This window comes from Rattus norvegicus, chromosome 16 (assembly GCF_021556685.1).
Source record: "Rattus norvegicus strain SHRSP/BbbUtx chromosome 16, alternate assembly SHRSP_T2T, whole genome shotgun sequence".
NCBI lineage: Eukaryota > Metazoa > Chordata > Mammalia > Rodentia > Muridae > Rattus > Rattus norvegicus.
Window position 1 is genome coordinate 11,346,224 of NC_141549.1, and position 14,482 is coordinate 11,360,705.

General features: G+C 42.9%; 1 protein-coding gene and 1 long non-coding RNA gene across 3 annotated transcripts in view; one reads left to right on the top strand and one right to left on the bottom strand.

The window, feature by feature from the left end:
- LOC146583947 (uncharacterized) overlaps nucleotides 1–14,482 on the top strand; it is a 412,373-nt gene that overhangs the window by 182,487 nt on the left and 215,404 nt on the right.
- On the bottom strand, nucleotides 6,913–9,957 carry LOC120097481 (ral guanine nucleotide dissociation stimulator-like). The gene is made up of 3 exons (XM_087589539.1): nucleotides 9,770–9,957; nucleotides 9,448–9,644; nucleotides 6,913–7,713 (listed from the first exon to the last, which is right to left on the bottom strand). The coding sequence occupies exons 1-3, from the start codon at nucleotides 9,944–9,946 to the stop codon at nucleotides 7,413–7,415; spliced, it is 675 nt and encodes a 224-aa protein (XP_087445665.1). The 5' UTR covers nucleotides 9,947–9,957; the 3' UTR covers nucleotides 6,913–7,412.

Below are 14,482 nucleotides of genomic sequence, written 5' to 3' on the forward strand. Positions count from 1 at the left end.
CTTAGTCCCTGGAAGCTCTGGTTGCTTGGCATTGTTGTACTTTTGGGGTCTCGAGCCCCTTCAAGCTCTTCCAGTTCTTTCTCTGATTCCTTCAATAGGGGACCTATTCTCAGTTCAGTGGTTTGCTGCTGGCATTCGCCTCTGTATTTGCTGTATTCTGGCTGTGTCTCTCAGGAGCGATCTACATCCGGCTCCTGTCGGTCTACACTTCTTTGCTTCATCCATCTTGTCTAATTGGGTGGCTGTATATGTATGGGCCACAAGTGGGGCAGGCTCTGAATGGGTGTTCCTTTAGTCTCTGTTTTAATCTTTGCCTCTCCCTTCCCTGCCAGGGGTATTCTTTTTCCTCATTTAAAGAAGGAGTGAAGCATTCACATTTTGATCATCCGTCTTGAGTTTCGTTTGTTCTAGGGATCTAGGGTAATTCAAGCATTTGGGCTAATAGCCACCTATCAATGAGTGCATACCATGTATGTCTTTCTGTGATTGGGTTAGCTCACTCAGGATGATATTTTCCAGTTCCAACCATTTGCCTATGAATTTCATAAACTCGTTGTTTTTGATAGCTGAGTAATATTCCATTGTGTAGATGTACCACATTTTCTGTATCCATTCCTCTGTTGAAGGGCATCTGGGTTCTTTCCATTTTCTGGTATTATAAATAAGGCTGCGATGAACATAGTGGAGCACGTGTCTCTTTTATATGTTGAGGCATCTTTTGGGTATATGCCCAAGAGAGGTATAGCTGGATCCTCAGGCAGTTCAATGTCCAATTTTCTGAGGAACCTCCAGACTGATTTCCAGAATGGCTTTACCAGTCTGCAATCCCACCAACAATGGAGGAGTGTTCCTCTTTCTCCACATCCTTGCCAGCATCTGCTGTCACCTGAGTTTTTGATCTTAGCCATTCTCACTGGTGTGAGGTGAAATCTCAGGGTTGTTTTGATTTGCATTTCCCTTATGACTAAAGATGTTGAACATTTCTTTAGGTGTTTCTCAGCCATTCGGCATTCCTCAGCTGTGAATTTTTGTTTAGCTCTGAACCCCATTTTTTAATAGGGTTATTTGTTTCCCTGCGGTCTAACTTCTTGAGTTCTTTGTATATTTTGGATATAAGGCCTCTATCTGTTGTAGGATTGGTAAAGATCTTTTCCCAATCTGTTGGTTGCCGTTTTGTCCTAACCACAGTTTCCTTTGCCTTACAGAAGCTTTGCAGTTTTATGAGATCCCATTTGTCGATTCTTGATCTTAGAGCATAAGCCATTGGTGTTTTGTTCAGGAAATTTTTTCCAGTGCCTATGTTTTTCCAGATGCTTCCCTAGTTTTTCTTCTATTAGTTTGAGTGTGTCTGGTTTGATGTGGAGGTCCTTGATCCACTTGGACTTAAGCTTTGTACAGGGTGATAAGCATAGATCGATCTGCATTCTTCTACATGTTGCCCTCCAGTTGAACCAGCACCATTTGCTGAAAATGCTATCTTTTTTCCATTGGATGGTTTTGGCTCCTTTGTCAAAAATCAAGTGACCATAGGTGTGTGGGTTCATTTCTGGGTCTTCAATTCTATTCCATTGGTCTATCTGTCTGTCTCTGTACCAATACCATGCAGTTTTTATCACTATTGCTCTGTAATACTGCTTGAGTTCAGGGATAGTGATTCCCCCTGAAGTCCTTTTATTGTTGAGGATAGCTTTAGCTATCCTGGGTTTTTTGTTATTCCAGATGAATTTGCAAATTGTTCTGTCTAACTCTTTGAAGAATTGGATTGGTATTTTGATGGGGATTGCATTGAATCTGTAGATTGCTTTTGGTAAAATGGCCATTTTTACCATATTAATCCTGCCAATCCATGAGCATGGGAGATCTTTCCATCTTCTGAGGTCTTCTTCAATTTCTTTCCTCAGTGTCTTGAAGTTCTTATTGTACAGATCTTTTACTTGCTTGTCACACCGAGGTACTTTATATTATTTGGGTCTATTATGAAGGGTGTCGTTTCCCTAATTTCTTTCTCGGCTTGTTTCTCTTTTGTATAGAGGAAGGCAACTGATTTATTTGAGTTAATTTTATACCCAGCCACTTTGCTGAAGTTGTTTATCAGCTTTAGTAGTTCTCTGGTGGAACTTTTGGGATCACTTAAATATACTATCATGTCATCTGCAAATAGTGATATTTTGACCTCTTTTTTCCGATCTGTATCCCCTTGATCTCCTTTTGTTGTCTGATTGCTCAGGCTAGAACATCAAGAACTATATTGAATAAGTAGGGAGAGAGTGGGCAGCCTTGTCTAGTCCCTGATTTTAGTGGGATTGCTTCAAGTTTCTCTCCATTTAGTTTAATGTTAGCAACTGGTTTGCTGTATATGGCTTTTACTATGTTTAGGTATGGGCCTTGAATTCCTATTCTTTCCAGGACTTTTATCATGAAGGGGTGTTGAATTTTGTCAAATGCTTTCTCAGCATCTAATGAAATGATCATGTGGTTCTGTTCTTTCAGTTTGTTTATATAATGGATCACGTTGATGGTTTTCCGTATATTAAACCATCCCTGCATGCCTGGGATGAAGCCTACTTGATCATGGTGGATGATTGTTTTGATGTGCTCTTGAATTCGGTTTGCCAGAATTTTATTGAGTATTTTTGCATCGATATTCATAAGGGAAATTGGTCTGAAGTTCTCTTTCTTTGTTGTGTCTTTGTGTGGTTTAGGTATAAGAGTAATTGTGGCTTCGTAGAAGGAATTCGGTAGGGCTCCATCTGTTTCAATTTTGTGGAATAGTTTGGATAATATTGGTATGAGGTCTTCTATGAAGGTTTGATAGAATTCTGCACTAAGCCCATCTGGACCTGGGCTCTTTTTGGTTGGGAGACCTTTAATGACTGCTTCTATTTCCTTAGGAGTTATGGGGTTGTTTAACTGGTTTATCTGTTCCTGATTTAACTTTGATACCTGGTATCTGTCTAGGAAATTGTCCATTTCCTGCAGATTTTCAAATTTTGTTGAATATAGGTTTTTATAGTAAGATCTGATGATTTATTGAATTTCCTCTGAGTCTGTAGTTATGTCTCCCTTTTAATTTCTGATTTTGTTAATTTGGATGCACTCTCTGTGTCCTCTCATTAGTAGTTCCTCTCTGTGTCCCTGGGTAAGGGTTTATCTATCTTGTTGATTTTCTCAAAGAACCAACTTTTGGTTCTGTTGATTCTTTCTATGGTCCTTTTTGTTTCTACTTGGTTGATTTCAGCTCTGAGTTTGATTATTTCCTGCCTTCTACTCCTCCTGGGTGTATTTGCTTCTTTTTGTTCTAGAGCTTTTAGGTGTGCTGTCAAGCTGCTGACAAATGCTCTTTCCTGTTTCTTTCTGCAGGCACTCAGCGCTATGAGTTTTCCCCCCAGCACAGCTTTCATTGTGTCCCATAAGTTTGGGTATGTTGTACCTTCATTTTCATTAAATTCTAAAAAGCCTTTAATTTCTTTCTTTATTTCTTCCTTGACCAGGTTATCATTGAGTAGAGCATTGTTCAATTTCCACGTATATGTGGGCATTCTTCCCTTATTGTTATTGAAGACCAGTTTTAGGCCGTTGTGGTCCGATAGCACGCATGGGATTATTTCTATCTTTCTGTACCTGTTGAGGCCCGTTTTTTGACCAATTATATGGTCAATTTTGGAGAAAGTACCATGAGGAGCTGAGAAGAAGGTATATCCTTTTGCTTTAGGATAGAATGTTCTATAAATATCCGTTAAGTCCATTTGGCTCATGACTTCTCTTAGTCTGTCTACGTCTTTGTTTAATTTCTGTTTCCATGATCTGTCCATTGATGAGAGTGGGGTGTTGAAATCTCCCACTATTATTGTGTGAGGTGCAATGTGTGTTTTGAGCTTTAGTAAGGTTTCTTTTACGTATGTAGGTGCCCTTGCATTTGGGGCATAGATATTTAGGATTGAGAGTTCATCTTGGTGGATTTTTCCTTTGATGAATATGAAGTGTCCTTCCTTATCTTTTTTGATGACTTTTAGTTGGAAATTGATTTTATTTGATATTAGAATGGCTACTCCAGCTTGCTTCTTCTGACCATTTGCTTGGAAAGTTATTTTCCAGCCTTTCACTCTGAGGTAGTGTCTGTCTTTGTCTCTGAGGTGTGTTTCCTGTAGGCAGCAGAATGCAGGGTCCTCGTTGCGTATCCAGTTTGTTAATCTATGTCTTTTTATTGGGGAGTTGAGGCCATTGATATTGAGAGATATTAAGGAATAGTGATTATTGTTTCCCTTTATATTCATATTTGGATGTGAGGTTATGTTTGTGTGCTTTCATTCTCTTTGTTTTGTTGCCAAGACGATTAGTTTCTTGCTTCTTCTAGGGTATAGCTTGCCTCCTTATGTTGGGCTTTACCATTTATCATCCTTTGTAGTGCTGGATTTGTAGAAAGATATTGTGTAAATTTGGTTTTGTCATGGAATATCTTGGTTTCTCCATCAATGTTAATTGAGAGTTTTGCTGGATACAGTAACCTGGGCTGGCATTTGTGTTCTCTTAGGGTCTGTATGACATCAGTCCAGGATCTTCTGGCCTTCATAGTTTCTGGCGAGAAGTCTGGTGTGATTCTGATAGGTCTGCCTTTATATGTTACTTGACCTTTTTCCCTTACTGCTTTTAATATTCTTTCTTTATTTTGTGCGTTTGGTGTTTTGACAATTATGTGACGGGAGGTGTTTCTTTTCTGGTCCAATCTATTTGGAGTTCTGTAGGCTTCTTGTATGTCTATGGGTATCTCTTTTTTTAGGTTAGGGAAGTTTTCTTCTATGATTTTGTTGAAGATATTTACTGGTCCTTTGAGCTGGGAGTCTTCACTCTCTTCTATACCTATTATCCTTAGGTTTGATCTTCTCATTGAGTCCTGGATTTCCTGTATGTTTTGGACCAGTAGCTTTTTCCGCTTTACATTATCTTTGACAGTTGAGTCAATGATTTCTATGGAATCTTCTGCTCCTGAGATTCTCTCTTCTTTCTCTTGTATTCTGTTGGTGAATCTTGTACCTACAGCTCCTTGTCTCTTCTTTGGTTTTCTATATCCAGGGTTGTTTCCATGTGTTCTTTCTTGATTGCTTCTATTTCCATTTTTAATTCCTTCAACTGCTTGATTGTGTTTTCCTGGAATTCTTTCAGGGATTTTTGTGTCTCCTCTCTATGGGCTTCTACTTGTTTATTTATGTTTTCCTGGAATTCTTTCAGGGATTTTTGCGATTCTTTCAGGCATTTTTGCGATTCCTCTCTGTAGGCTTCTACTTGTTCTCTAAGGGAGTTCTTCATGTCTTTCTTGAAGTCCTCCAGCATCATGATCAAAAATGATTTTGAAACTAGATCTTGCTTTTCTGGTGTGTTTGGATATTCCATGTTTGTTTTGATGGGAGAATTGGGCTCCGATGGTGCCATGTAGTCTTGGTTTCTGTTGCTTGGGTTCCTGTGCTTGCCTCTCGCCATCAGATTATCTCTAGTGTTACTTTGTTCTGCTATTTCTGACAGTGGCTATACTGTCCTATAAGCCTGTTTGTCAGGAGTGCTGTAGACCTGTATTCCTCTCCTTCAGTCAGTTATGGGAACAGTGTTCTGCTTTCGGGCGTGTAGTTTTTCCTCTCTACAGGTCTTCAGTTATTCCTGTGGGCCCGTGTCTTGAGTTCACCAGGCAGCTTTCTTGCAGCAGAAAATTTGGTCTTACCTGTGGTCCTGAGGCTCAAGTTCGCTCATGGGGTGCTGCCCACGGGCTCTCTGCAGTGGCAGCAACCAGGAAGACCTGTGCCGCCCCTTCCGGGAGCTTCAGTGCACCACTGATGGTCTTTGGCTTTTTCCTCTGGCGTCCAAGATGTGTGTGCAGGGAGCAGTCTCTTCTGGTTTCCCAGGCTTGTCTGCCTCTCTGAAGGTTTAGCTCTCCCTCCCACGGGATTTGGGTGCAGAGAACTGTTTATCCGGTCTGTTTCTTTCAGGTTCCAGTGGTGTCTCAGGCAGGGGTCCTGCCGTTGCTGGGCCCTCCCCCACGGGAGCCCAGAGGCCTTATACAGTTTCCTCTTGGGCCAGGGATGTGGGCAGGGGTGAGCAGTGTTGGTGGTCTCTTCCGCTCTGCAGCCTCAGGAGTGCCCACCTGACCAGGCGTTTGGGTCTCTCTCTCACCGGGTCTGGGGGCAGAGAGCTGCTGCGGGCCGGGGTCCGCGGGTGTGGGACTTCCGGTAAACACAGAACGTGCCTGGTCCTAGAGAAATTCTGCTTCCGTGTGTCCCAAGCTCACCAGGCAGCTTTCTTGCAGCAGAAAATTTGGTCTTACCTGTGGTCCCAAGGCTCAGGTTCGCTCGTGGGGTGCTGCCCAGGGGCTCTCTGCAGCGGCAGCAACCAGGAAGACCTGTGCCGCCCCTTCCGGGAGCTTCAGTGCACCAGGGTTCCAGATGGTCTTTGGCTTTTTCCTCTGGCGTCCGAGATGTGTGTGCAGGGAGCAGTCTCTTCTGGTTTCCCAGGGTTGTCTGCCTCTCTGAAGGCTTAGCTCTCCCTCCCACGGGATTTGGGTGCAGAGAACTGTTTATCCGGTCTGTTTCCCTCAGGTTCCGGCAGTGTCTCAGGCAGGGGTCCTGCCGCTCCTGGGCCCTCCCCCACGGGAGCCCAGAGGCCTTATACAGTTTCCTCTTGGGCCAGGGATTTGGGCAGGGTTGAGCAGTGTTGGTGGTCTCTTCCGCTCTGCAGCCTCAGGAGTGCCCACCTGACCAGGCGGTTGGGTCTCTCTCTCACCGGGTCTGGGGGCAGAGAGACATATACATTTTATAACCTAAACATGTCACTTAATAGTTTTAAACACTTATGTTTTCTTTCAAATTATTTTTGCTCCTTAAGCAACTTTGAATAAACTTAAAATAATATATCAAAGAGAATATTTTATAATTTGCAGATATTTTGTCTCATTATTAGATAGCTTTTCAGACATGGTAAACAAATACTAACAATTTATTAAACTAATACTTAAAATAAACACAATATTGAAATATCAGAAGGAATAAAAGGGCTCTTTCTCAGGGAGGGGAAGGCTGGCTTGTGGGGTTGGAACTGCTGCTGGATTGAAATCAGCAGCTGATCATGAGGCAAAGGAGCCACAGATCAGATATAAGATGGACACCAATTGATGACCACAGCTGACAGGGCCATTCTCTAAATAGGTAGGCCCACTGTAACAAGCAGGAAATGACTGAAAGATACATTGCATCTACAGACAGACTGAGACACAGGTTCCACAGCTGCTATCATGTGTGCTGTCTGGGCAGCTGCTGACACATCTGGTTACAAAGTCTCTTGTGTCACAGAAACTTCTAGAGGGTTCTCTGCCCTCCAGCTCTGGTGCACAAGTTGGTTCAGCCTCCAGAATGTCTCTTTTCCCTGTTGGTTTAAACCCATTCAATCTGTGGTTCTGAAGATGTGTGTCTCCCCAGATCTGAGTCTTCCTCATCTTTGGCCTGGGAATCCTTGGCATGTTCTTCCTCCAACTGTGTCAGCAGCCTCTTGACACGGACACTAAGATCACAGTGGATGTATACACTCAAGTAGGCCTTCAGGTATTTCAGAGGCAACAAGTCTGATGGGTCACAAAAGTCCTCAGGGTTCTTGTCCATCCATGTTTCCAAGAAGCTACAGAGGGTGTTCTTTACTTGTTCATCCTCTTTAGAATGAGGGCTGAAGTATGCGTACCTAGAGAACACCAGAGAGAATGTCAGCTCTAAAGTCCCATGCCCCTCACCTAATACAGGCAGTCCTGTTTGCTTTCAGGATTAGAATTTCACCTGTGCACAATAGTTCTTTCAATGTATCTGTGCAAATGTTGAACACAGGCATCTTTATTAAGAAATCTCCTTGGTCACATGCTTTCCTGGATTATCCTTCATGGGCATCTACTGGGAGACATCTCTCCTGGGTACTCTAAAATTTCTAGAACCTCCTTTATATAGATTGAGATAGAGACAGAAACTGAGATAGAGACAGGGATAGAGCCTGAGATGCCATGGAGAGCGAAAGGAAAGGGAGAGCTGAAAGAAAAGATTGGGAGATGAGAAGATAAAGAGAGAAAAAGACAAAGGGAAAATGTGAGCAAGACATAAAACAAGCTCACATAAACACACAGAGAGACATACACACAGAAACACAGAAACACACCCACACACCAAAGGAGAGAGAGACAGAGAGACAGATAGACAGATGGAGAGACTGAGAGCAGGAGAGAAAGAGAGCAAAACTGTCAGAGAGAAAACAGAGACAGAAACAGAGAGAGAGATAGAGGGAGAAAGAGATAGAGATACAGTGAGAGACACACACACACAGAGAATAAAAGAAAGAGACACAGAGAGACACTGAAGAAATGAGCGAAATCCCTGGACAAACAAGAACTCTGAGAAATATCAGCAAGAAATACAGGCACACACACAACACAGCAAAAATGACAGAGAGAATGAGAGAAAGAGAGGGAGAGATCGTGAGAGAGAAAGAAACAAAGGGAGACAGAAAAAGAAACAGGGATCGTGGGAGACAGAGAGAGGGGGAGGGAGAGTGGGAAAGAGTGACAGAGAGAGAAAGAGAGAGAGAGAGAGAGAGAGAGAGAGAGAGAGACAGAGACAAAGAGACAAAGAGACAGAGACAGAGAGAGACAGAGAGACACTAAAGTGACTGAGGAAGGGATGAAAATTCCTGAAATCAACAGGAAGCTCTGAGAACTATTAGCAAGATACACATACCCAAATACACAAACATGCAAACAAAAACAAACAATCATTCACACACATGCACACACAAAGAGAGACAGAGAGAGAGAGAGAGAGAAAAAGGAGAGAGAGAAAGTGAGAAAGAGAGAATCAAGTAGAGAAAAGAACACAGAGAGCAACAGAAATGGACAATTAACAGACATAGTTTGGGTGAGATAGAGAGAGTGAGAGGGACTGAGAGAGACTGAGGGAGGGATTTTCCGTAAACCAATAAGAAGCTCTTAGAATTATCAGCTACACACAGACACACACACGCACACACACACACACACACACACACACACACACACACAGCGAGAGAGACTGAAAGGGTTAGAGAAAGAGAAGGTAAGGTGAGAGAGAAAGTAAGAGAAAGAAACAAAGAGAGAGAGAAAAACAGAGACAAGGACATATGGAGACAAAGAGAGATTAGATAACAGAGAGAGACAGAGAGAGAGAATAGAAAGAGAGACAGAGACACAGAGAGAGAGACAGAGAGAGAGAAACACAACAGAGAGAGACAGAGAGAGACACACACAGAGAGAGACACACACAGAGAGACACACAAGACAGAGACAGAGAGAGAGACAGAGAGACAGAGAGACAGATAGACAGAGACAGAGGAAGGGAGGGAATTTCCTGAAACCAACAGAAAACTTTAAGAACTATGGGCTTAGACATGGGCACTCACCTCACAAACAGCAGGTCCAATATGTGAAGGGGTGTGGCAGAACTTTTATATGTAGATAGAAAAGCTAGGAAAACCAATGGGTACCCTTTGTCCAGAGAAGGCACCAGCGTGTTCATCTGCTCAACCACAGTCTGTGCCCTGATGTATGACTCAGTCCTGGTCTCCATCAGGTTCTTTTGAGCAGAAACCTTCTCATCCTGAAAAAAGATCAAAGTGGAGGGGTCGAACTGGCACAAATGTGCAAAATCTGATTGGTTCTCCTCATTTCAAGTTTCCCTGAATTATTTCTATTCTGAACACCAAGAGAAAACAGAGTAGTTACCAGGTCTGTGTGAGTCATTCTGTGGTTGGCTTTGGTCAAATTATTTCCCCTTTGAGTAAATGGCCATAGGCACTGAAGGCAAGACTGAAGTCTGTGCCTCCAGACAACATCATGGTCCCTCCTGTTGTCTTTCTTGAGGCTTGAGCCTCGAGTAGTCCGAAGACAGCAAGAGAACATTCTGCCCTCTCTACTGTCTCTACCAAGTGAGCCTGCAGGCCTTCCTCTAACCAATGGGTTGCCTGGTTACCGAGGTTCTGTGTTCTTAGGTAATTTTCAAAAGGGAGGTTCCATTACTGTCACTTCTTCAACAGTACTTGTTGCCTTAAAGGCCCCCATGTCCACACCCATTTCCTAGGTGCACAAATTCAATCAGGTACACATCTGTTTCCCACTCCACTATTCCCAGAGATATCTCAAAATAGGCAGCACCTCAGTTTTGCAAGCTGAGTCTCTACTGTTGAACTGAATCAGCAGACTCATAATTTCTGCCCTAATTTTCCCAATCTACCATAAACATACCTTGGGCATGTTTCCTCCCATTTACCTGACCTTGTATGCATTCTGTGTGGAATGAGATCCCATACATGTGTGACAGCCAGCAGCCCCACAATATTAGTGTGCCTGCATAGGAATTGTCTTTCCCACAGACAGTTGTACCATGAAGATCATTTTATGGCTTAAGCCAGAAGCTTTACAGCCCTTTGTGATCCTCTGACCTAGGAACATCCAATGGCTTACCAGATGGAAGCTGGCCCCCTAGCACTCTTTCAGAGGGGATTCATCCTCCATTGCCTCTTCTTTCAATTCCTGATTGAATCCTTGATCTGATTCTATCCAGTGTTGGACTGTGATCTGTCATCTGCAAGAAAACTTTCTCTTTCCTTAGTAGTATTTAGTTCTGGTGCTTGTCACAGCAACTGAGTGAAACTTGAGCAACCATCACCACCCATCCTCTGTCCCCACCCTGTGGTGTGTGGCAGCCATCACTTCTCTACTCCCTCATCTCCTCACTCCCTTCTATCCCATCTCTTCCTCTAGATTTTTTCTACTCTTACCAGTGGTTTTTCTCCAAAGTCATTCACTCTTCATTCCCTTGTCATCTCCCTCCTTAAATCAGAGTGTCTGTGTCGTGATTTAGCAAGCCAGTGAGCAGAGGAATCCACATAATGTGCATGAGCTCAGACTTCCCTGCTACTGCACAATGGTGGGCAGTGTTATATTAAATTATTAACTTCTTTCCCTGCCAAATGAAATAGAGTTGTGTTCATTGCTCCTTTGCTCTTCCTTGAGATGTTTTCTTAGTTTCTTTGGTTCCAGTACCCAAAAGTTTTCTGGTCCTCCTGCATGTGCACATGCATGCGCATGCTAGATTCTCACAGTACATGTGAGGAGGGCCTTCACATAAGAACATTCTCACATATATTATGTACATTTTTGCCTGGGAAGGCATGAAATGAAACTACATGGGAGTGCTTACCTGCATACATTCTAACTTTCATGTATATTTGTGGTTTTGTGTACATGAGTCTGTTCGTATGTGTTTTGTGTGTGTGTATTTTGTGTGTGTGTGTGTGTGTGTCTGTGTGTGTGTGTGTGTCTATGTGTGGGGTGTATGTGTTGTTAGATATGAAAAGCCTATATAGTGAAGGATTATGCAAAAGGAGCATAATGTCCCAAGCATCTAAGTCACTGATCAGGTAAGCAAGAATAAGCCACAAAAATCCCATAGCTTCCTTACAGCAGCAAAGACATGAATCTGGTATATCCATCCCTGGAGTAAAATTTATGCATATAATTGTGATGGCAAAGCAGTGGAAGACTAAATATTACCACCGACACAGCCAGATTGTGAGTTGAAAACATTGAGTGTAAGGTAAAGAGCACAGTAGAGGAGCATAGTGTGGAGCAGGACATATTGTGGAGTTCCAAGATGACTGGCTTCCTCTTCATTGTCTTGACCTGCATAAAACATGGTAGATTAACACAAGGACTGGTAAAGCTTTTCTCCATTCTTAGGTCCTTATAATCGCCATCTTCCTGCTGCTCTTAAGCCTGAACTAGTTCAAGTCCTGATCAACACATGCTTTTTTCTATGTTTTTTTCTGTTTTTATAAATTTCATTTTTCTTGTATATTTCATGTTTTTAGATTTCTAAAGTTATTGCCTTGCCCCATCCCCCATGTCCCCTCCTCATGCCCCAGTTTCTATGAGGATGCTCCAGCTCCCACCCACCCATTCCACCCACAACACCCTGGCACTATCTAACATTGGCAAATGGAGTCTTCACAGGACCAAGGTCTTTTCCTCTTATTGCGTTTGGACAATGCCATCCTCTGATTCCTGTGTGGCAGGATTCCTAGGTCCTTCCATGTGTACTGACTGAGTGTTGGTGTGGTCCCTGGGAGCTCTAGTGGGACATTTTTGGTCAACATTGTTGTTGTTCTTATGTGGTTACAAACCCCTTCGGCTCCTTCAGTCTTTTCTCTAACTTCTCTCTTCTTGTCTCCTTATTCAGGACAAAGTTTACATTTATATCAGCAGGACTCCAGCAGAGCCTCTCTGGAGACACCCATATCTGGGTATTGTCAGCAAGCACTTCTTGGAATCAGGAATAGTGATTGGGTTTGGTGGATTCATATGGGATGGATCCCCAGGTGGGGCAGTTATTGGAGGATGTCTTTCTCTTCAGTCCAAGCTCCCCTCTTTGGTTCTCTTTTTTCTCCCGTGAGTACTTTGTTCTCCTTTCATAAAAGAATGAAGCATTCACATGATGGTCTTCCTTCTTGTTGAGCTTCATATGATGTTTGAAGTTTTTTCTTAGGTATTCCACGATTTGTGGCTAAAATATTATTTTCAACCAGTAGATACCATGTGTGACTGGGTTACCAAACTCAGGTTGGTATTTTCTAACTCTATCCATTTGCCTAAGAATTCATGTTGTCATTTATTTTTAATAGTTCAGAAGTACTCCTGTGTGTGGCCATATCCTCTTGAGTGTATCCACTCTTCTGTTTATGGACATCTGTTTTTTTCCAGGTTCTGCTTATTATAAACAAGGCTGATATGAATATAATGCAGCATGTGTCTTGTTATATGTTGGTGAATTTTTTGGGTGTATGCCCAGGAATGATAAGGCTGTGTCCTCAGGTGATAGCATTTCCAATCTTTTAGAAGGTTCCAGCGTAATTTCCAAAACGGTTGTACCAGCTTTTGGTTTCACCAACATTGGAGGAGTATTCCTCTTTTTTCCATATCCTTGCCAGCATCTGCTTGCTATCACCTGAGTTTTTGATCTTAGCCATTCTGACAGTGATGTGTAAGCTGGTATCTGGGGGGAGTTTTCAATTGCAATTCCTTGAAGACTAAGGGTGTTGTACGGTTCTCTTTTATTAATTAATTAATTATTTCATTCATTCATTCATTTATTCATTCATGCCTTCGTGCACTCATTCATTAATTTACACAATCCATATTTTATTCTGTGTACATCCAACCCCTGAGTGTACCACATGGCACCTGTCCATCTGGTTCCCCTACTACATGCCAAGTGACTCCCCATGGATGTGAGAATCCCATCCAGTCCAAAGGACCCCTAAACTTCCTGGGGCCTCCAGTTTCCTGAGGGTTAGCTATATTTTCTAGAAATGAACCCTGTCGGGGGAGTGCTCTGCTATACAAGTGTTGGAGGCCTCATCTCAGCTGGTTATTGTTGCCTTTTTGGTCATCCACTGTGTTAGGAATCTCAGGGGTTCCAAGTAGAGACCGCTGGTCCTACTCCAGGGTTGATTTTCTCCTTAGCTTCCTCCAACATTTCCATAATTCAACAGGAGGGCTCACCACCTTTTGTTCTTCATCGGGTACATATTTTCTTAGGTGCTTTTACTATGTTTAAGTTTGAGCACTGATGTCTTGTGGATCAGGAAAAGTTTATGCAAAAGCAAAAGCCCAGTCACCAATGTAGTCTGTTTTGAAAGTGATCAACCCTAAGGAGGGGAGGGAAACAACTTAAAGACCCTTAAACTATCACTCATAGACACAACCCTTTACTTTTTCTTGTTGAATGTTTATTCTATTCTCCCTGTTTCTGTGTGAAACTGCCTGTTGTTATGTGTCTCTCTTGTGTCTTTACATCTAACTCTGTCTCTCTGTATTTCTGTCTGTCTGTCTGTCTGTATCTCTCTCTCGCTCTGTCACTCCCTCCCTTCCACATTCTGTCCCTCCCTAACTACTTCCTTCTCTCCCTGCCTTCTTCTCTCCATGTATCCATCCTGCCCTCTCTGATTTCTCTCAGTCTCTTTCTCTCTCCACTAGCACTATCTGCATCATTTCTAGCAGTTCCTCCTTCCTTCCTTCCTTTTCAGAACAGGGCAGGACTCCACTGTATATTTAGCAACCATGGCTTCCAGATTTTCGTTAAGCCAGGGCACTTCTTCTTCTTTTAAGGCTAGAGCATGGAACCCAGTGAGGGGAGAGGCTCGTATGCACAGGCAAGAGAGGCAGAGACAGAACCTGCTACCACTGTTAAGACTTCGCATGAAGATGAATCTACACTAGAGTTGCAAGGCGCTGAGGGCCTAGGGCCGTCAAATGTAGGCTTCTAGGTCCCTCCCCATGCAGGCTCTCTGGTGGACTGGTCATTCCCAGTACTGTATGGGCTCAATTTGGCTGCATTTTTTCTTCTGTTTTCCTGTAACCCCAAGTCCTACAAAAATT

Excerpts from the sequence above, each read along its gene's own strand:
- LOC120097481 (XM_087589539.1), bottom strand. The coding sequence starts at position 9,946 with ATGTTCTCTTGCTGTCTTCGGACTACTCGAGGCTCAAGCCTCAAGAAA. Across the intron at positions 9,645-9,769 it reads GAATGACTCACACAGACCTG|GATGAGAAGGTTTCTGCTCA; the intron begins GTAACTACTCTG and ends ATCTTTTTTCAG. Across the intron at positions 7,714-9,447 it reads TTGGACCTGCTGTTTGTGAG|GTACGCATACTTCAGCCCTC; the intron begins GTGAGTGCCCAT and ends GGTGTTCTCTAG.